Source organism: Marmota flaviventris, chromosome 14 (assembly GCF_047511675.1).
Source record: "Marmota flaviventris isolate mMarFla1 chromosome 14, mMarFla1.hap1, whole genome shotgun sequence".
Lineage (NCBI taxonomy): Eukaryota > Metazoa > Chordata > Mammalia > Rodentia > Sciuridae > Marmota > Marmota flaviventris.
The window spans coordinates 29,117,691-29,140,110 of record NC_092511.1 but is presented as its reverse complement, the minus strand read 5'-3'; the positions used below and the strand labels follow the sequence as shown (position 1 = coordinate 29,140,110).

Genomic DNA, 22,420 nt, shown 5'->3' with positions numbered 1-22,420 from the left:
CCTACATTCAAGAATCTGCCCTAGGAATGTTATAGGGACACTAAGAAAAATTATAGGCTTTCCTTTAAACAGCCCACACTTTAGTTGGGTTAGGAGAGATAAAATAAGTTCATAAGCATGGTAAAATGTGCCAAGAGCCACAAGTGTAATATAAGTCCTCAGAAAACTGGATAGAGTGAGAGACAAAAATCCTTGGGACATCAAGGAAAGCATTATAAAAGAGACAGTATTTGAGCAGGCCAAGAAGGTGAATAGGATTCTGATCCACTTTACACTTTACACTCTTGGACAACTTTTACCTTTTGGGTTAGTCCTTCTGGTACTGAAATCCCCACAATCCTTCAACCCCACTGAAATCACTCATACTGAATTGTTTACCTTTTCACAGCCCTTGGCCCCCATGATATTCTCACTTCAATCCACATTCAGCTTAAATTCCAGTACATCATTCTAATTGCTCCCTTGCCTCTCTCTGCCTGGTCAGACTTTCCTGGCAAAACATTACGTCCAATTCTTTACCTACCTTGTGCCTGCTCTCATGGAGCTGAACCAACCACACTGTTTGGTCTTGCTTAAAATTCATGACCACAAACCTCAAGTTGGCATGTCATGTGAACTTCAGTCACACTGTTCTTGGCTCATTCACCCTCATACTCTGCTGGCTTTTCACATTCCTCCTCTCCCTGACCTGCAACACCTCAGCCGAGCTCACTCCCAACTGATGACCTTGATTTCTTCCTGCAGTGCTCATATTAGATGCCAGTCTCTCCACGTATGCTATAAATCCTATCCCCTCTCATTTGTTCAAGGACATCACTCCAAAAATACCATTTCTCCTACATCATCAATGTTTCTATTCCTGCTGGATAATCCCCATCAACCTGAAAATACACATTTGCAACTGTCATCTTAAAATATTTGGCCCCACTATTTCCACCCCCATTTTTAAGCCTTTTTACAGAAAAACTCCTTGACAGAGTTTATCTATTTTCACTGTCTCCAATTCCTATTCTTAAACCTACCCCAATGAGGCTTTATCTCCTCCATCTACTAACACTGCTCTTGTCGAGGACACTATCACCTCTACATGGCTAAGTCTAAAAGTCAACTCTCAGCCTTCATACTGTATTTTACCACATAATCATCACAGATTTTGTGCCAAAAAAAAAAAAAAACAGAAATATTTTTTGGAAAAAAAGTGGGGGGTATGACCACTGTGTAAATTTTTTTTTAAATTATGCCAGTATTACTTAAAAATCACTTATTACTAAACTGTCTATGACGCAAGATTAGGATGCACAGAGTATTTATGACTATATATTAAAACTGAAGAGTCCAAATTGGCACACATTTCTTCACGACAATTTAGCAAACATATTTCCAGTCTGAAAAAGAAGTGACATATTGATTGTCATTGATTTGTGCATTATAGTCAAAATACTACACTTGAGAAAATTTACTACAGTGTTGCAAAGTATTAAATTTAACAAAATTTAATCTGTGGCCAAAGAGTCTGCATGGCTATCACTGGTTTTGTTATGTGATGCACTTTTCTCAGTGCCACTTAGACAAGATGTGTTTACCATTAGTACCACAGCACTTTAAACTAACCACACAAGTCAGTTTTCAGAAATATATCAATAGTGCACCAAATTCTCAGCTCACAGGCTTGCAGTTCCCGAGAAGAAAAATGTGCAACCATGCGCCACTGGTGAATACATTGCTGCTCTGGTTACCTTCAAAATGGTATGATGAACAGAATCACAACCATGCAATGATTTACACAATGAAAAGTTATAAGCCAGATTTTGGACTGAAAAAACAGGGCACAACAATTATGCCCTAAGGGACTCCCTCTGCCTCTCCTATATGGCCCCAGAAACCAGATCCCATGACTTCTTCTTCTCTTTTTTTTTTTTTTCAATTATTTTCCTGGAGCATGTCTTTTAAGGAACTTTTAAAATGAAACAGTACATAGGAGTGAACATTCTTGAGCCTTTACACAAATGAAAATATCTTCATTCTGTTGTCATATTTCATTTGGCTGGATATGAGGATTCTGCAATGCAAATTATTTCTATTTAAAATATTTAAGGCCCAATTTCATGGTCTTCTAGCTCCCATGATTTCTACTGAGAAGTCAAATGCCATTCTCATTCTACTTTTATATGATCTATTGGAATTCCTGGAATGATTCTCCAGAAGTATTCATTATCTCTTTTCTTACTGTTCTTCGTTCTAGAAAAGATAGTTCTTCTACTTTAGAATCCAACCCTTTTACTGATGTTTTAAAATAGTTTTTTGTTTGTTTTGTATTGGGAATTAAAGCACCCAGGGATAGTTTGTCTCCAAGCTACATCCCCAGCCTTTTTTGTTTTTTTATTTTGAGACAGGTCTCGATGAGTTGCTGAGGCTGACCTTGAACCTGCAATCCTCCTGCCTTGGCCTCCCAAGTCACTGGGATTACAGGTGTACACCATTGCAATTGTATTTAAATTAATATTTAAAATAGGGACTGGGATTGTGGCTCAGCAATAGAGCGCTTGCCTAGCCCATTCGAGGCCCTGGGTTCGATCCTCAGCACCACATAAAAATAAAATAAAATAAAGATATTGTGTCCAACTATAATCAAAAAATAAATATTTTTTTAAAATATTTAAATAGTATTTTTAATTCTCAAGAGCCTTTTCTTACTCTGTGATTGTTCTGTTATTATGCATTCTGGTTTTGTTTCATGGATGTAACTACTCTCTCTAAGGATATTGAAAACAGTGTTGGGTCATCTTCTGCTCCTTATACTATTCTATTTCCTCCAACTTCATTTTTTCAGTTTTTATTATTTATTTTGCTTTTTTTTTCTTTCATGATGGAGACTGTTCTCAAATGTCTGGTCATCCTTTGTGTTTATTCATATTAAAGAATAAACACTGAAACACTGGTTAGAGACACAAATCGGTTAGCTTTGCTGCAGCATAATCTAGCACTCATGAAGTGTTTTTATTGAGAATCCCCAAATGTCCCTCTCTGTGACATAAGGTGATCCACATTCTCCAATCCTCCAGTTTCCTATCTGGTGGGTATCTGCTGGCTGCTGGTTATCGGGTTCTGGAAATGGGGAAAAGACTGACCATCTCATTGTTCAAAATATAGAAATGTTCACTTAATCTCCCGGATTTCCCTGTGGCACCTCATTACTGCTCCTGTCTATATCTGATGTCCCCAAGTCCAGAATCTCCTTGATTCAATTTCTTTAGAAAACATTCTCTCATCTTCTCAGAGGTGCCCTGGGGCGCTCACCTACCCTACCTGCTGGTATGAATCAGGAATGTAAAATTTGAGTGTTCCTTATATGGATTTATAAACTCTCTGCACCAGCTCCCTGCCTCACCTCTGCCTCCCTAAGAACATCATTCCTCCAATTCCTGACTCGTTCCAGGATTTCATCAGGAGACCAGCTGGCTTCATCTGATTCTCTCCCGATTCTGATGTGTCATTTGCCATCTCCATCCACTTCTACCTTCATGTTGTGGTTCCTGTTAATATGTGTGCCCTACTTTCTTCAATGGTGGAATTGTTCTTATTGTTTTTAGGGTGCTCTCATAAAAAAGAGAAGAAAGTGTCTTCATCATCTGAAAACTAAGTTATCTGTTGCCAAACATTTTGATCATCTTAATGTTGCTCCTTAGTTAGCCCACAAATTTCATTTCATTTTAAACCTCCAAAACTCCTGATAGCACTAAGCAGAGGATGTAGCTGTCCAACATACATGCACTCAGGATTTAATAAGTACCAAGCAGCTAAATAGATTTTCTCATTGGCAAAGATGCAAGATGTATTCTTCAGAAGAGACATTCTAAGCTTCCGGCTATTTAAAGAACTTTTAATGCTTCCAAAGTTCTAGCTCCAAATCAAACAGCATAATTCCAGAGCATGGGGGCAGTTCCAGGAGGTAGTGTCCATCTTCTGCAGGCTTAAAGCTTTGGGTGCCTCACTGAAATTTCAACAACAGGGTGATTCCAACAATCAGAGCAGTGACTTACTTTCATTCTGTTCTCTTAGTACAAGTTCATTTAGGCAGGAGTAGACTGTTGTGGACACTGACCCTGAGTCCCATGAGACCACCTGCTCTTTTTGCTTCTTTTCAGGAATGACAGAAAAATAACAATGGCCTTCCATTTCTAGTAACTTAGCTTGTACCTTGGAGCTAGAAGAATCTTTGTGGCCTGATTTGTGCAGGTCTTCATGAAAATATTATAAATGCCTAGTTATCAGGGTTCACATGGTTGGTGAATTATCTGCAGCCATCCCCAATTAAGAGATTAAGCTAATGCCACAGTAACAAAGTATAACAAGTCACCCCAAACTCAATGGATTAAACACAATAATTATAAATGCTCCTGGGACATATCTTCCATGAGTCAGCCAGGGAACAACAAGCCTACAGTGGGTTGGGCTGGAGTAGCTCTGTTTCACCCTGCATTCAGTGAGGTTCCTCTGCTCTATGTGTGTCTCTGATCCTCCTGCTAGAACTGGAAGGCCAGCCAGAGTCTGATCTTCTCAGGGTGACAGCAAAGAAAGACACAAAATAGCAAGCACATTCCCAGCCTCATGGCATATCTACTAACAACCCACTGACAAAAGCAAGTCAATAACCAAATCCAGAGCCAAAGGACGAGGAAGTGTAACTTGCTACAAGGGAGGACACAGCAAAGTCACAGGCAAAAGATGTGGATATGTAATTACAATCCTATTACTGGAGATGGGAAGGGCTGCCAAGAATTGCCATCTCCCAGGTCACTTCCCACCATCACCGGCCCAATCTATGATGGCTGAAGAACTTAGAATAAGACCTTAATGATAATTTAGTTAAAATATAACTGGAAGAATAAATTTGATGCTCTCCAAGTGTACAGTCAAAAAGTTTTTTTAAAAATCCTCCACATCACCCTTTACCTCTAATAGAAAAGGCAAAGAAGAGAACGTACATGGTGACTCAAATTTTTAAATGGCAATCCTCATCCAACAATTCATTCAGTAATTTTTATTTCTGGTCACCAAAAACATGTGTGAGCTATGTGGCAAAAGGTAAAGCTGCTCACCAAGAGAAAACACACCAGCTAAACAAAACCGTGCCTTTACATAACGCTTCATTTCATGTCCTTACACTAGAAATGCAAATATGAAAAATTAAGCTGTTATATCAGCTTCTGAATTCCCTCACCCATTGCTGGGGAAAAGCACATGTGAAAAGCAGGGCAGAGCATGGGATAAAAGCATCATAGAAGGTTCAGAAAACAAAATAAGATGGAAAAAAAAAACCCAGAGAAACGAATACTGAGAGAGTATAAACAATCCTTGCTTTCTTCAAGTTCAGGACATCCACAAAAATAGAACCAAATATCTCTATTACTTCCATTACAAGATAAACCTTTTACTTCTTTATACCCATTGTATCAAAGGTTGGACCCTTCATAAAGCTCTGGGGGAAGAAAAGATATTTTTTGCCCATGAACAAAGTTTTTTGTTTTTGCTTTGTTGTGTTTACTTGGTTATGAGTGATATCAGAACAAAATGTCTTCATCTAGTTTAGCACTTTTTTCCAATAGCCCCTGAGAACACAGAGACTGAAATAACATCTGAGAGTCCCCAAAGTACTTTGAGCTGGGAGGATAACAAAAGCTCTGCTATGCTACATAAAATTGAGCTGAGATTCAGAGATAATAGCAATAATGCATTTCTGCTTCATGCTTTTCATCTCGATATGTCTGAATTACCCACTCTACTTTAGAACCACGTCCCTGCAGCTCCCTTCCCCCAACTCAAGACCCACCATCTCTCAAATCAGAAGGTTGTGATGTTTCATCACTGTATAAATAAGAAATAAACATAGTTTATTATATAACAAAATTCTTATACTTGGGCCTGTACTAACCTTCCTCCTTCTTCATTATTTGTAAAGAAATGTTGCATTTAATTTAATATGTACTCAAGGATGGCAAATCAGGGGCCAATTAATGAATGTACTGTCACATATCTTAGGCTTATTATCCATCATTGACAATTTGAATCATGTCATCTTCCAACGAATATTGCTTCAAACTCATATCATTTTGAAACAAAATACAAAAATATTCCAAAAAGTTTCAATTTCCAAATGGCCTTCTCACTTCCCCAAGGATTCCAGAGTTCACTCAGAGTTACTGCTAATATATGTTATCCTAGGAGTCAACAAAAGGAAAGTAGATACCTTCAAGGAAAGAAGTCTCTTGTCTAAGGCTCGAGCAAGTTCCAGAATCATTGCACACGGCACAGCTGAATCAGTGGCTCCCACAAACACTCTGTGGTCCCAATGGGGAAAATACTTGGAGTCGTAGTGGCAGGCAAGGACCAAATGTCGTTTAGCAGTAGGGTTAAGGGTGCTGATGATATTTGAGAAAGACCGGTACCCAAGGGGCGTCTTACTCAGAAAGGTGTCTACTTCCAAGACCCAGTCGGCCTGAAGTCTCTGAATTCGCTGCAGGATGTGCTGATCAAAACAAAAACCAAAATTTCAGATCTAAACAGTTTTCATTTATTAATTATGTTTTTAAAGTTTTATGTGATAGATTTCAGTACACATTCATTGTGCTTATTAATAGTAGTAAAACATTGCTATTAATTGCTCTTAAAATCCTTAGCCATTTTCCTATTTAAAGAACAAACTCATCCTCTCCCTCTCCCCTAATCTTCCTTCTATCAATCAATCCCAGCCAATTGTTAATACTAACCAGTGTTAATAGTTTGCTGTAGGTCTTTCAACATAGCTTCTCCTTGCTTATATGAACCTGTTAGCACACCAACAGATACATCTGCCAGAGGGTTGTTCATTTTATAGGAAAAGAATCCTACTTTACACATTACTCAGCCCTGTTGCATTCCTCACTTAACAATGTATCATAAACATATCTACACATTAGGATGGAGGCAGCTGGTTCAGAAGTATTAAAGTCAAGTTTTAAGGGGTTGGGGTTGTGGCTCGGTGGTTGAGTGCTTGCCTGGCATGCATGAGACACTGGGTTCAATCCTCAGCACCACATAAAGAAATAAAATAAAGGTATTGAGTCCATCTACAACCAAAAAAAAATTTTTTTAAAAGTCAACTTTTAATATTTCTAAGAGTCTAAGAAGGCATGATTGAGAAATCGTATATATCAAGGTCCTACAGGTCTCTAAGCTCTTTGAAGCTAGGAATCCCTAAAGGTAGCTGTTTTTGTCTCAAATGCATAGCATGTGCCCCAGGGCCAGCAAATGTTTCGTATGTAATGAATATTAACTGAAGATAATTGACACCCACCTGCCAAGGGTCATGGAGAAAGAGCTCATAACAAGGGAATGGGTCGGGGATAGTTGAAGCCCCTAACCACTGTAAGAATCAATAAGCAACTCAGATCCATGTTACATATCAAGAAGCTTTGCGGGGTGATGGGGGAGTGGGGGGGGTCTGGGGTGTGGCTCAGTGGTAGAGAGCTCACCTAGCACAGGCAAGGCCCTGAGTTCAATCCTCAGTACCAAATAAATAAATGTATTTAAAAAAAAAAAAAAAAAGGAGGAGAAGAAGAAGCTTTCCATCTGCATCCAAGACAGGTCCAGACCCATTGCTAGTGCTGGGAAAAATATAAAAGAATCTCTTTCCACGCTCTCTTGCCCACCTTGGGCCTTATGAGCAACGTAGTGACTACTGGGAAGAAGGAGCAGATGGAGAAAGGACCATCACTTTTGGGACTGGAAGTGTCTGCTTTAATGACCTAAAATTTGTGGTGTGAGAAGAATGGGTAAGTTTATTGCTATTTCATTTGCCCTTTCCTGTCCTTATTTTCCCCTTGCCTCATTTTTCTTACTATATTATTTTTCTTTCTTTCAAATATTATATACATTTTTATAAGTTATTTTTTTAAAAACTCAAAATGACAAACTAACAAGCAAAATAACTAACAATTTGTCCCACAATTAACATCCAGAAGGGATAGACCTTGAGAGGATGAACAAATAACTTAAAATAATTGAAAACAAATGGGAAGGGTGTATTCCCCAAGGAAACATAGGATTTTCTATGCTAGCCAAGTCTTATGTGGCCTGCTGCTTGCTAATGTGACATGACACGTAGGCAAGGGCTTTGGAAAAACTACTGCAGGAAGCTTCCAGAGAAAGGGAACTTAACAGGGTAAGATACTGATTCTATAATCAGTCCTAAACAGACCAAATAAACAAGATTCTCAGCAATTCATTCACTCCTTCCTTTTTATAGTGGGTGGGTGGTGGCCTAAAGAACATTGTCACTGTCAAAGCTTATTCTTTCTTTCTTTTTCTTTTTTTTTTTAGGGTGTTATTTTTAATGTTAGGTTTAGGGTTGGGGTTAGTGTTAGGGTTAGGGTTATGGTTAGGGTTCCAAAGCTTATTCTTTCTATACAAGTTTACATGTTATCTTTTTATATCAGCAAAAGAAATGTTCATAACCTTTTTGAAATCAGCATTCATGTTTCACTTATTTTGTAATTCTCCACAAAAATTCTTAGCACTGTGCTTTGCTTACAGAAGGCTATGGGTTAGCTGTAAAAATAAATTGGGGTAGATGCAATAAGAATATATAAAATTATATAATACAGAACCTAACTCTTTGAATGGAGAGAAAAAACTGTGCAGCTAAGATAAGCTTTTGTACATATGAAAATGAGTTTATCCCTAGAGTATAAAAAATATTTTTCCATAGAAGAGATCATCTTTAAAAAAGTATGTATATATATATATATATATAATATGTGTGTATATACATATATATATATATACACACACACACACAAACTCCAGAATGTATATGTGTGTGTGTATGTGTGTGTGTGTGTTTGTATATATATATATATATATACTCCAGAACATCTGGTATCCAGATGATAAACTGCTCCATAAAAATGGCTTCTTTGACACCAAGAGTAGCCTAAAGAATGAACTGGGATTTTTAAAAGTTTAATCTGTTAGCATTGTTCAGAAGCCTTGCACACAAACTCATTTATCAACTACTAACCAGGTCTGGGCCATAATTTCTGATGTCTACATGGATACTAAAATACACACACAAAAAAAAATAGCAAATGCTCTAAAAGAGTTCTTCCTGAAGGAACCTTTTTGCATTCAATATAAATATTTGTATTTATCTTAGCAACTGAGACAAATAATATTTATAAACAATCAGATTGGCTGCAAAATCTGATTAGGTCACCAACCACCCTGGTGGTTGTACTTCTGACTTTCAGACTTAGTCTGCAAGTTCCCACTACAAGTCTCCAGGGATGAAAAGCTGGCCCCTTAATGTCTGGTAAGGAGCCTAGTAGATGACATTCTACTTCCAGATAGGGTAACAGGCGGATTAATTCTAAGTTAACATTAGTGGATGATCCTGGGTCTAATTTTAATTAAACTTAAATTCTAATTTTCAGATTTTGAGGAACAATGTCATCGGTAGACCATAATTGTATGGAGGAAGCAGATTCTCCAGTATTTGTACTAAGTCTACAAACACTGTTGTCAGATACTGCACTCTGCCCCTGTGAACTTCAGGTACATCTTCTTGGATGTACCTGAAATAAGTGTGAGATTGCAAGCTGAAGGCCCTCCACACAGGCCCTTCACACAGTGCCTGAGGGTGGACACTGGAATACCCACACCACTGGGTACGTTCAGTTTGGTGTCTCAGAAGCACTGTGCACCTTTGGGGGATTTTTAGATACTGATTCTTTTTTGTATGGTGGTTGTTTTGACATTTTTTTAAAATCATTTTATTAAGGTCATAGGTTCAGATAGAGGAGAAGACCCCACCATGTCTGGGGTCTCCTCTGAAGAGCCTCAAACACCTAGGGGCTGGAACAGTGAGGTGCAGAATTCTTCACTTTTATGAGTGCTGCCTGGACTTGGATGAATAAAAACCAGATAAGATGGACCATTGACCAGAGTACCTCACATGTGGCTTCTCCACGGGCCAGGCTTTTCTCAGCACAATGGTTGGGTCCTGACTCTTCTGGTTTGCTTCTTTAGGACAAAAGGATATTTCTTGCTCCATCAGGAGGCCTTATCATTCTGCTTTTTTAAGTTATTTTTTATTCCAACCTTAGATAAAAATCACTGACTACTTCAAAATTCAATGCCTTCACATTAGTTATTCTATAAACAAGTTATTTCCTCAAATAAAAATATTCTAATAATCCTATAGGCAGTTTTAGGGTCACTGATTAAAGACCATGAAAATGTAGATTGTAACATGTGATCCCCCAAAATATTCTCTTATCCTGAAAAAGAATGCATAGCAATGCATATCTTTATTGATAACTGCAAAAGTTAATTCATTAACCAATATTATATCAAGTCCACAGTTTTTCAGATTTGAGAATCTTCTCTAGTTATAACCTTGTAGCTTTGTGAGTTATAAAACTTCTGATCTAGCTCTCAAAAAGGCCTCAAAAGGAAAAAAAATGCTAAAATTCTTGTCTAAATTCAGTTCCAAGTGAAAGACTCTAATCCTAATCAAATTAAGGTTATTAGTGTAGTGCCCTCATAATTACTCTGTCATCTACCTCATTTTAAAAAGGGGATGCCCTTTGTCTTTTACAATGTAGGGGATAGGTCTCTAAAAATTAAAGGTGATTTTGCTTCTCAAAAAAATTATAAAACTGAATCTCTTAAGTGAAATTTCTAACACAACCATCCTGTTGTGATTTATTGCTCCATCAGCCGTCTGCATGGACAGCCCAGCCTCATTCCCAACACATTCTAAAACAACGTCAGTCAATTATTCCTTTGCCTCCACCCCTAGGAGCAGTGGAAAATATTACTGTGGATTTAAAAACTTTTAAATGAATATGTATTTTGTAACTCACTGTGTTTGTTGACTTTTACAACCCATAGGCAAGGAATTCAGACCTAAAGTATACATGTGTTTCCAGGCATAAACAGCCTTCTGAGCAAATAGTGTGGGAAAATGAAAAAGGTTGAATCAAGTGAGCACCATAGACCTATGTTTTTTTCTAGCGAAGAACTGAGGGTTTTGGAAAGCACAAGTGATTGCCTTGACCTTTTAAGAAAATGCTTGGGAGATGAGGTCCAGAGAACACTGTTGAAATGAATGGTATGTACCTCACACTCCAATTTGGATTTGAGAAGACCCAGAGCTGGAACTGTTTAAGTACGCCTACCACAGAATTGGTTCCTCTCAGCTCTCGAGTGATAGGATGGAGAAGTCAAGCACATTTGGGTCCAGATTCTGGTTTCATCACTAGTACACGCATAACCTTAAGCAAATTAATTCATTTACCTAAACCTCTGGTCTTTTTAAATCCATAGCTTTGGGATAATAATGGCACCCACAGGTGGCATTGTTTTGAAGACTGAATGAAATATAAAAGTGCTCAGTGGAAGTCAATCATCATCACTGTTGTTCCTCTGTCTGCCTAAAGCTTAGAAAGTACCAAGGTCCTTTTACCGTCTGTCTCCACCATCTAATTCCTTAAGACAAGAAGAGCTGATTGGACGAAGACAAGAGGCTGGTGGGGCAACAGATACATAGCTGTCCTGTAAGACTAATGGGGCAGAAAGGGGTAAGAAAGGAAGAGCCCAAAGCCACAAAGTGGACCTTGCAAGTCTCTCTGGGCAGCTGGTATCAAGGTCTTTGCCCTGAGCAGTGCAGGGCAGGTGGAGTAGTTTTAGAGGAAGATTAGAGGAGCCAGTCCCATTCCTTATCAAGATGTCCCTCAAGATGGAACTAGTTTGAAAAAGCAGATATTCAGAGGTGGGATTTCAGATTGCTTAAGAAGACATACAATACGGAGGCAAAGAGAAATTCAAGGTCTAGCCCAGATAAAATTCTAATTCCACCCTTCACAGCAGAGTCTGCCAAACAGCAGTGGTAAGATTAGTGAATCCTAACATCAGTTTAGTGGGTCATGACCAGTATTTTTTTTAAATTAGCAAAACAGAAATTAACAATATCCCGGTGTATTACAGGTAATGAGAATGAGCATTTCTCACAAAACATTGGTTTCAGCTACACATATCTTTATGTTTGTACGTATAAAATGTAAAAAAAAAAAAAAAAATACTTTCACTGTGGGTCAAAGTCAGAAGTTTGAGAAGCACTACTCTAGAAAAAGTAGCTCATCACTGCCTCAGAGGAGAAAGCAATTTCCCTAAGGGGAAAGAAAGATGACTGACAACTGACAATACAGTGACTCACTCTTTGCCCAGAGCTGTTAGGAAAGGACTGGCAAAAGTTGCTGATGTTGGGTTTAAGGGTTAGGAGCCTTGGGCATGTTATTGAAATGGTCAAGAGCTGATACTTCAGACCTAGATTTCACACAAAGATCTATTGAGAAAAACATGTTTTGCTTAATTCAAAAGACATTTCTATGACAATGAGTAATGAAGTGACAAATCTGAGCATTAAATACTTCAGAACTTCAGCCATAACATCATCCCTTATTGGAAAACTAAATATTTAACAACCTTTAGATTTGTACATCATCTTCTTACCTGCCGAGCCGCATAGCTTCCAGGGGATCCCGGATATCGCTCTATGAGCAATGGTCGTAGATCATTTTGCCACATTTGAGAAATACTGGTGCCTTCTGCAACTTGCCGAAGAGACGATGAATTCAAAATGGCTGGTTGGTGGTAATTCTGAGGATCAAATGAAATTGCTTAACTGGCTATCACTTTATATTTAAGACAGACTGACACATTCGCAAATAATTGCATTAACTCTCAAAAGAATATTTTTATATCATATGACATGGGTAAATCAAACTACTCAACTAAGAAATTGGCCTCTTCCATTCACAAAGTTAAAAAAAAAAGTTTGACAGCTTATTTTAAAAACAAAATTGTCAGAATGCTTTTAACCTGGGAATTACTGTTTCACACCTATTACCTGTATAAATTTGAATGATGTCTGAACAATTGTTTTGTAAAACTAGGTTTAAAAATATCAGTTATGGAGGGGCTCCTGCTTCCTACGTGTAAGGCACTGGGTTCAATTCTCAGCACCACACAAAAATAAATAAATAAAGGTATTGTGTCCCTCTATAACTAATAAATAAATAAATTAATTAATTAATTAATTAACGGTCTCTTAAGAAAACTACAGTCAACAAAACAATATGCTTTGCTAGCACATATAAAAAGCAGTGTTGTTACAGAATAAGTATTGTCACAAACCAGAGAGGCTGTATTCAAAAGCTTCCAGCTGTCATTCATAGGTGCATGACCTTGGGTAAGTTTCTTAACTTCTCCTTCCCCCAGAAAAACTAATAAAAGAATTTGATCTAAATCCACACTATCCATCATGAGAGCCACTAGCCACATATGACTAAGAAGGACTTGAAATGTAGCTAGTCAAATCGGGATATGCTTTGTATAATATCAACTCTGGATTTTGAAGACAGTATAAAAAAAGGTAAATTATGTCATGCATAATTTATAGTACATTATTAAAATTAATTTCATTTGTTGTCTTTTTACTTTTGTAATGTAGTTACCAGAAAATGTAAAAATTACATATGAACACATCATTATCTGTTTCTATTAAACAGCACTGATTCAGATATTGTTGCCATTCCTTTCAATCCAAGCTTGATGATCCTACAATCTGCTAAATAGTAAACTTTTAAAAAAATGCAATTAAAATTATTTTAATATTCTATTGACATTCACACTCTTAGGTACACTTATATATTAAAAACGAAACTTAAAAAGCTAAATAAACTTCACATTCAAATTTGCATCTTTGGTGTGACTTCACACATGCCATATTTTCTTATGATAATGGCAACGATGAATCATTCATACATTGTATGTTTATTACTCAATGATGGAATGTGTTACACTCCTCTTCAAAGGGAAGTGGATGATGGATCAGATGACTTCTTCCCTGAGGGGAATGATAAGAGTAACATAAGGATACTGAGTTCTTTGGAATGTAAAAGAGAAATTGAGGGAGACTTGTCTAGTTACAGTTCCTTCCTGTACCAGTAAAGTTGGATATGTTGAAATAATCATGCAGATAGTTTCACTCCAGATGAATTACTGCGTGTGACTGGTGAGAAACTGTGGAATTAGAAAATGCTTATTGCCTAATTACTTAGATTTCTCTACACTGTGAGATGGCCAGTCTCTGGTATTTATCATGCAAAAGAGCACAGCTGTTGGATCAGACATATCCTCTCAACTCAACATCCTCTGTTTAACATGCTGTAATTCTGGCCAGGATACTTAACCTCCTTAAGGGTCCATTTCCTCATCTATACAATGGAGGCAATAACATCTACATTCTAGGCTAAATAGAATTAAGTTAGCTAATATATGTATACTATCATTGTAACTATTCAATGTTTTAGTTCTATTTTATTATCTTCTATCAAACACTAAAGAGGGATAGAATGTTAGAACTGAAAAAGCCACTTACAGATGATCTAGCCCAACCTCCTTGATTTATAAATGAGGGGAAACTGAGGTTCATAGAAATCAGCTTGTTACCCAAAGCTATAGGAGAGCTACAGGCAAGTCCATGTAGAGATCCCTGGCCTGTGGGCTCCGATCAATCCTGTGCTCTGCCTCATCTATGTACTCCAGTTTACTCCTGAATGCTGTTGCTGTGCCTGAATGTCTTCAGGTTTCTGTTTGTTTACTAGTAACACATTTTTAGGTATGTTTTCTTAATAGATCTGTCACTGCCATCTTGGTATCTCCAGGGTCTAAGTCATCATGTCTCAAAGTAGCACTTGAGGAAAAAAGCTAAAGCTAAAAGACAAAACAATGGAAATGGAAAAAGAAGAAAATAGAGGCAAGAGGTCTTAGGACTTCCATGGTTACGTAATACTTAACCTCCCAACAGGAACCTGCCTGTCTCTCCCACTGCCTTACAAGCCCCTTGTACTGGGCGCCTCACTGGGCTTTGGTCACTGGCCTCCCTACAGGCCTCAAAACACTCTGAGGCTCTGCTCCCTTGGGGCCTTCGACCAGCAGTGCCACTTCAGGCTACTTTTCTTCCTCTTCACCTGGCAAAATTCTACCCGCTCTGGCTATGGTGTAAAGGCCTCCTCCTGTGAGTTAATATCTTTATTCATACACCCTGTATGAAATATTAGCTGCATGAGGGTTGAACTGTCTTATTTACCTCTCTCTTCCTCTCCATAGCCACTCAAGGGGCTGGTTCATATTAAGCATTCAAAAAATGTTGGGCAAATTCATCAAATAAGGAATCAATAGGTGAACTATCTTTCTAAAACTGTCTTCATTAAGAATGTGTTTATATGTTAATAAAGTAAAATTTGCATCTTTGTCATCAAAAACATCAACTCAGTCAAATACACAAGCAAGTATAAAGACAGGACACACAAGAGGCTACCTGCCGAGGAGCCAGGAAGTCACATGGTTCAATGTTAGCGGGTTTCATTCATTTTGCATTTCGGAATGTAGATGTTTCTGCCAATTTTGATCTAGGCTGGCCCAGGGCGGTCAGAGTGACAGTCAAAAACTGTTGTGTTGCTGTTTGACTAGTGAGTATCTTGTTTTCTATTTACTATCTTAACTCTAGCCCAGAGCCTACCTGGTCATCGTGCTCAAGGTCCTTCATTCCTGCGCTTCACATTCACTTCACATTCATTCTTTCACAGTGAAAGAAAATCAAGTTCATGTTTAAATGAGTGATTTACAGAGGCTTGAAAAAGTTCTTATGAGACTTATGAAAAAACAGAAGCGAAATATTCCTTCAATGTCTCTAACTGTAAGGCATATTTGTAGACGAAACACAGCTGAAAAATAGCACCCCCACATATAATTTTGGGGGTGCTATTTTTCAGCTGTGTTTTGTCTACAAATATATATATAAATTTTTATATAGACACTCATGAATCCAGAGACTAATGTGTGCTCCTTAACCTCCAGAGATCAAGCAATTCATTAATGTACTTCCGTAAAGGGTCCTCTTCCTCCCTGCCTCTCTGGGAACAAAGATGTCCTATTGACTCACAGAGATACAAGCTTCCCAGTCAGTGCAGAATAGAAAAGGTAAAACAGCCACACTTAGTTTATTACTTAGACTCATCTATTATTAAACCCCATATGGAAGAGCATCTGACCTTCCCACTCTAAGTAGCATATACATTCAATTATTAAGGAGTCTTAGTCTCAGAACTCCATAAATACAAACACCTACGTGCAGATGAAAAGACCAAATAAGAGGAGAAACTTGAGGGGGAAAAAGGGTGCGCTCAGCGGGAAGACAGTAACAGAGGCAAAAACAGAGTTGAGCCCAGCAGTAAATGCAAACCCCAAGTTATTCTAGGTTCATTTCAGTTTAAAGTCACTTAGACAATTTCCATTGGTGCAGGCATTCTCAGAGGAGCAAGGTTCTATTACAGTCCTGGCCTTGTCTTTTCATCCAGGCAGAAAGGACAATAAGTCTGCTCTGGGTGACAAGAATCTTTTAGCTAAAAAAAAAAAGTGTGAACCAGCTATCCTGAAGCATCTCCTCTCTGCTAATCACATGGTGCTAAGTCAGAGAGGGGTTTAGTTACATAATTTGGAGAGTTGGCCCAGCTTGCAGAGTAAGTTGAGGTTCCAAACCACTGAATTAAGGGGAAATCCTCATAGACATGCCACCAATTCAAGTCAAGCTTCCAACCTACAGGAGGGCTCCAGCCAGCCCTCAGATTAACACTTCTGTCTGCCTGCAAATTTAACTCAGCCAGCACTTATTGAACTTCTGTGTGTTACATGCCACTGACATTACAAATGCAGCTGGGAAAGAGTTGGGAAGTGAATGAGATAACATCTGTCTTTTTAAAATGCAAGCAGTCCCTTCTTAAAATTAGAGCAGAGCAGGCTTTAAAAACAACAATTGAAGGTCAATTCCAAGCTTCCTCATTTATTAGCAGTGTCTAAGAAAAGGTTTCTAATGTGTAAATGGGTATTATAGTACTTACCCACAAAACAGGAGAGGTTCCAAAAGGATGTGTTCTTTTTCCCTCTGTCAACACCCAGCCTACCACTGAGCTCCCTGTTCCTGCCTTGGTGTCTCCATGGTTGCTTCCAGAAGACTCATGCAGGTGGAAGGGTGGATGACTAAGGTCTTAGGGTAATGGAGGAGAGAAACCCTAAAGATTTAAAATACATGTAGTTCTGGCCAGGCATGGTAGTGTACTCCTGTAAAATCCCAGCAACTGGAGAGGCTGAAGCAGGAGGATTGCAAGTTCAAGGCCAGCCTCAGCCTCTTAGCAAGGCCCTCAGTAACTTAGTGAAACCCTGTCTCAAAAATAAAAAACAAAAAGAGCTGGATATGTAGCTCAGTGGCAAAGTGCCCAATTTCAATCCCCAGTACCCAAAAAATTAAAATACATATGGATCCATAAGCAGAAGAATATAAAATGCTATAGAAAACATTTAACAGTTTTCCAAAGCCCACTCTGGAGTAGGCATCCTAGGTGATGCCAATTATCCTGTATGTGGTTCCCATCTTCAAAAAAAAAAATCTACCTTTTAGCTGGGCACAGTGGCATAATATATAATCCCAGCTATTCTGTAGGCTGAAGCAGGAGGGTTGGCAACTCAAAAAAAAATTCTTTTTAATGATTGGTGCTGTTCATGAAAGCATTATGCTCCACACAGGCCAAATAAACATTAGCTGAAATTAAAAAAAAAAAAAAAAAAAAGATTGGTACTGTAAAAAGAAAAAAAAAATAACTATGCCTCTTCATCCTCCCTAATTATATATGCATGGGCCCACTTGGGAGTTTAAAGATTTATGATACTGTTTCCATGGAAAAATTGTTTCCAGGTTTCAAATAACCAGATCATGGTCTTCTATACACAACCATACACCATTGTTGATCTGTTTTTACATATTAGATGCCACTGAAAGAGACACACCTTTATTTCAAAACAAAGGAAATAGATTTAGAAATCGATGCTTTCTTTACCACACCTCTCCTGTTGGCAGACCAGTGTACCAAGGGCACACCTCACATGATTAAAATATCCAAATGTCATAAAAAGCAGGAAGGCATGTATTTTAGAGTGAACTGAGTCATCACCAGGCTGCAAGCTGTAGCTGGTTGCCTGGAAGACTTTATGAAGGCCTACAGCACACGGGAGGGGGGGCTAGAAATGTGGAAATGTCACGGTTGATTGTCATTTACTTATACCATTTGCTTCATGTGCTTATGCCACTTGAAACTATTCAGTTTCCCAATGGAACAGTGATTAAAAGCTTCTTAATATAAACTTAGTAGGAACTCATGCATTAAAGACATTTCTCAAAAGTTAAATTCTCATTAACTTAAAACATTTTAAGAATCACACAGCACCTTCTCCTACCCACAAATACCCCCTGCTTACACATGCCTACAAATGATCCCTTCCGAACAGCTAGTTCTAACAGTTTCCATCTCATTCTCATTCATTTAGATGTGTCTTACACATCTGGTGTGGCCCCACATTCTGGTTATTAATATCCCCTTCCCCATGTCTGACCCATAAGGTATTCCCAGAGGAGTAATGAATATGAGAATTTTGCATGTAATTTAATGGTCTTCTTCATGGGCATCACTTCTAGCCAACCCCAGTGGGAAGTTATTTTCCTTGAAATGACTGGAGTTGACCTCCCTCTCACCCCCATCAGGTTCCCTGTGGCTGCTGGTCTCCCTAGATAAGTGGGTGCCTGGTGTAGGGTGAAGCTGATTAAGCCTGATCAGGACTAAAGTGGGCTATTCTCATACATATGCATGTGTTAGTGTGGGAGCGAGCAGTCACCAATGTGCCCTGCATTTCAAAAGTTTGAGTAGACACAGGCGTTCAGAAAGCATTTGGAAGAGCTGTTCAATAATATTGAAAAAGTTCATATCACTCCACTTTGCTGCTTTTTGTAATTTCTTTAAAAGTATACCGTTTCACTCCAATGCCATTAACATTCGCACGAGCCCTCAGCAACTTCATGATTTCAAAACTATTAACGCAAGAAAAGGAAGTAATTGTGAATCTATTTACTTCACAGAGAAGGAATTACAAATCACTTTCATCATAAGTTCCTATATGAGAATTCCACTACAACTAGATGTGTTTCCCTGAAAACAGCATGTACCCTCTTTTAAGGGAAAAAAAAATTGTAAAGTGGAATTTCAGTTAAGGTTCTCCTTTCCTTAGAGTTGCTCGGCTTAATAAATCTAAAACAACACACGTAGGTCCTGAGATGGCAGGGAAACTTCAACGCTAGGAGCGCATCCTTGGAGATGCAGAATGGTGAGCTGAGGGCACATCCCCAAGCGTTCCCAGCACCCTGGCGCCCTGGCGGCCCTGGTGCGCCAAGACTGCTGGCCTCCAGGGTCGCGATGTGCCCTCGTTTGCTGCTTGCCCACCGCGGACAATACACACTCCCTGTGCCTATCAGCACGCCCATTAGACCGCAGTCGAGGGGAAGCCAGTGACATCACCCAGGCCCCCACCCCCCACCCCCGACGTCTGCTAAGCAGCCCCGGGGCCAGCTGAAGCACCCTGGCGAGGACGCATTCCCGACTCCCCGGGGCCGCTGTGTTGGGGCGCCGGCTCCTGAGCCCGGGACGCAGCTCTGCCCTGCCTCCCACTTTGCCTAGGTAGGGTTGGCCGAGCCCCGGGTCCCGGCACCCGCCAAGAGCCACTCAGGTACAATTACGCAGAAACAGACCCTCACCTTCTCTTGGGTCCAGGCAATTGGGGCCCGACTGTAAGCACGGGCTGCCAGGGGCAGGGCGGCCAGCAGCAGCAGCAGCAGGTGGAGGGTGCCCACGACGCGCCGGTCACCGCCGCCTGCCATCTCTCGAAAGCTGTGTAGGCGCGGGTTGCCCGGGCCGCCGGCGGTCACGAGCCCGAGAACGCGCGTCCGTCGCCTTCCCCCTTCTCCACCCTTGGGTCGACTGCGCCCGCCTTCCCATCGCCTCCAGCTGCGCAACGCAGGCCGCAGCCGCAGCCCTCCTCCCCCAGACCTTAGCAAACCAGGGGGCTGGGCTGCCCTGGGTGACACAAGCTTCCTAATCCGAGGGAACAAAGAAGGCCACTTCTTTGTCTTGGAGAGGATGCAAGGAAGGAAGGAAGAGACATGGAAGAGCCTTTTTATGATCTTCAGTGCCATGCAGGGAAGAGAAAGGGAGAAAGGGTTCATCAGACCTTGGGGCTTAGGAAGTGTTTTTTTCTGAAGCTCTTTAAGAAAACATTTACTGAATATTCTGTACCAGGCCTTGTTCTACTACCTTTTCCGTGATCCTCTAATCTACTAATCCCATTTGACAGATGAGGAAACTGAACCCCCTGGAGAAAGCCTGAACTGGAACCCTCAAGAATAAATATTTATAACAGTGCATCTTTATCTTTTCTCACAAATAGTTGCCTGCCTTGTGAGATACGTACATCCAAATTGAGAAGTATGGTTGAAGTAATTATATGAAATATATAAATTCTAGAATATATGGAGGCTCTCAATCTTCTCTAGTGTATGCCTCCAAAAGGAAAACACAAAAACAATTTTATTTACAATTGTTCCTCTATTTCCATGGGTTCTGCATCCCAGGATTCAACCAATCATAAATCAAAAATACTCAGAAAAAAAAAAATGCATCTGGCCGGGGAAATGGTGCACGTCTGTAATCTCAGCCGCTGGGGAGGCTGAGGCAGGAAGATCAGGAGGTGAAAGCCAGTCTCAGCAAAAGCGAGGCCCTAAGCAACTCAGTGAGACTCTGTCTCTAAATAAAATACAAAATAGGGCTAGGGATGTGCCTCAATGGTCGAATGCCCCTGAGTTCAATCCCTGGTACCCACCCCCTCCAGAAAAAAAGCATCTGTACTAAATAAAGAGTCCTCTTTGAGGTTTAGGGCTTGGTCTCTCCTGAGTCATCTTCCAGCAACAGAGTTCCCTGAAAAAAATCAGAAAAGGGATGTTGAAAAAAAGAAAACTATTTCCTACAAATTAGAGCAAGTATTGGAAGATAATAAGCACTGCTACAAGACCCATCCACTCTATTTGCCCAGGCTTGGCTACAGGTCAGTTTTTAAATACAGAGGACTGGCTGGGGAATATACACTGTCCTGCCCCCATCTGGAACTGGAAGGGAAGACAGCATAGAAGTACCTCCTTTTCTTAGATCAAGATTGCTAATCTAGTTCTTTTTTTAGTTATAGGTGGACACAATATCTTTATTTTATTTTTATGTGGTGCTGAGGATGGAACCCAGTGCCTCATGCATACTAGGTGAGGGCTCTACCTCTGAGCCTTAACCCCAGTCCTGTTAATCTAATTCTTGTCCAAGAGTTTGAGTGACAAAAATATACAGGCTTAAATAACACAAATAGTTTCTTTATTACATACAGGAACAGTATGTAATAAAGAATATCAGTATGTAATAGAGATAATTGAATCACTTCAGAACTTTCTATTGGTCCAATGTTCAGAATTAAATCATTATTACACATCCCAATATATTTCCTCTCTTGATGCTTAAGCTAGCCTTGAAAAAGAGGATTTCCAGAGTGGTAATAAAGAACCTAGTTTTCTTAACCTATTATTACCTTTTTATATTTTCACAGTATGATTTTTATAAGAAAAGGGGTGTAAATGGCAAACCTAGATGAATCAAAATGTGAATATAATATTATGCTAAATATAAACAACTCAAAACAAAAAATACGGGAAAAGTTGAACTTGCTGCCTTTTTTTTAATAGGAGCATGAACCTAGGAGTACTCTGCCATTAAACTATGTCCCCAGTTCTTATATTCTTTATTTTGAGACAGGGTCTTGCTAATTTGCCCAGGTTACCCTCAAACTTATGATCCTCCTGCCTCAGCCTCCCCAGTTGCTGGAGATTTTATTTTTTGGTGGGTGGGGCACCAGGGTTTAAACTCAGGGGCACTCAACCACTGAGCCACATCCCCACCCCTTTTTGTATTTTATTTAGTGACAGAGTCTCACTGAGTTGCTTAGTGCCTCACTATTCCTAAGGCTGTTTTTGAACTCATGATCCTCCAGCCTCAACCTCCCAAACCACAGGGATCACAGGTGAGTGCCACCAAGCTCTGGCTTGAGCTAAAATTTTAACAAGTTACTTGACAATGATTTTCTATTCCCTAGAGTTCTCTAATTTGAGATACATTTAAGTAAGTAAGATGCTATTGCAGTTGAGATTTACAAAAAACAGAATCTGAAACAGTTTAGCAAGCAGATGTGAATTAGGAAGTACCTCTGGGACAGACACCTGTGGGAAGAAGGAGGAACAGAATGAGGGACAGGTTAGCAGGGAAGTGGGCCCCACAGCCTCACTCAACCTCAGAGGGAGCTATGGGATTTAAATAGCCTGTCCTGTGATGGCCAAAATGATTGG

At 39.5% G+C, this 22,420-nt stretch overlaps 1 protein-coding gene across 1 annotated transcript in view; it reads right to left on the bottom strand.

Annotated features, from left to right (window-relative positions):
* Nucleotides 1-19,954, bottom strand: part of Qpct (glutaminyl-peptide cyclotransferase) — a 29,844-nt gene extending 9,890 nt beyond the window's left edge. The window contains exons 1-3 of the mRNA XM_027933447.3: nucleotides 19,742-19,954; nucleotides 12,553-12,699; nucleotides 6,248-6,526 (exon numbers count right to left, since the gene is read on the bottom strand). Of these exons, the coding sequence (XP_027789248.2) occupies nucleotides 6,248-6,526; nucleotides 12,553-12,699; nucleotides 19,742-19,864 (549 nt within the window). The 5' untranslated portion in view covers nucleotides 19,865-19,954. The remainder of the gene's footprint in view (nucleotides 1-6,247; nucleotides 6,527-12,552; nucleotides 12,700-19,741) is intronic.
* Between the last annotated feature and the right edge of the window lie 2,466 nt (nucleotides 19,955-22,420).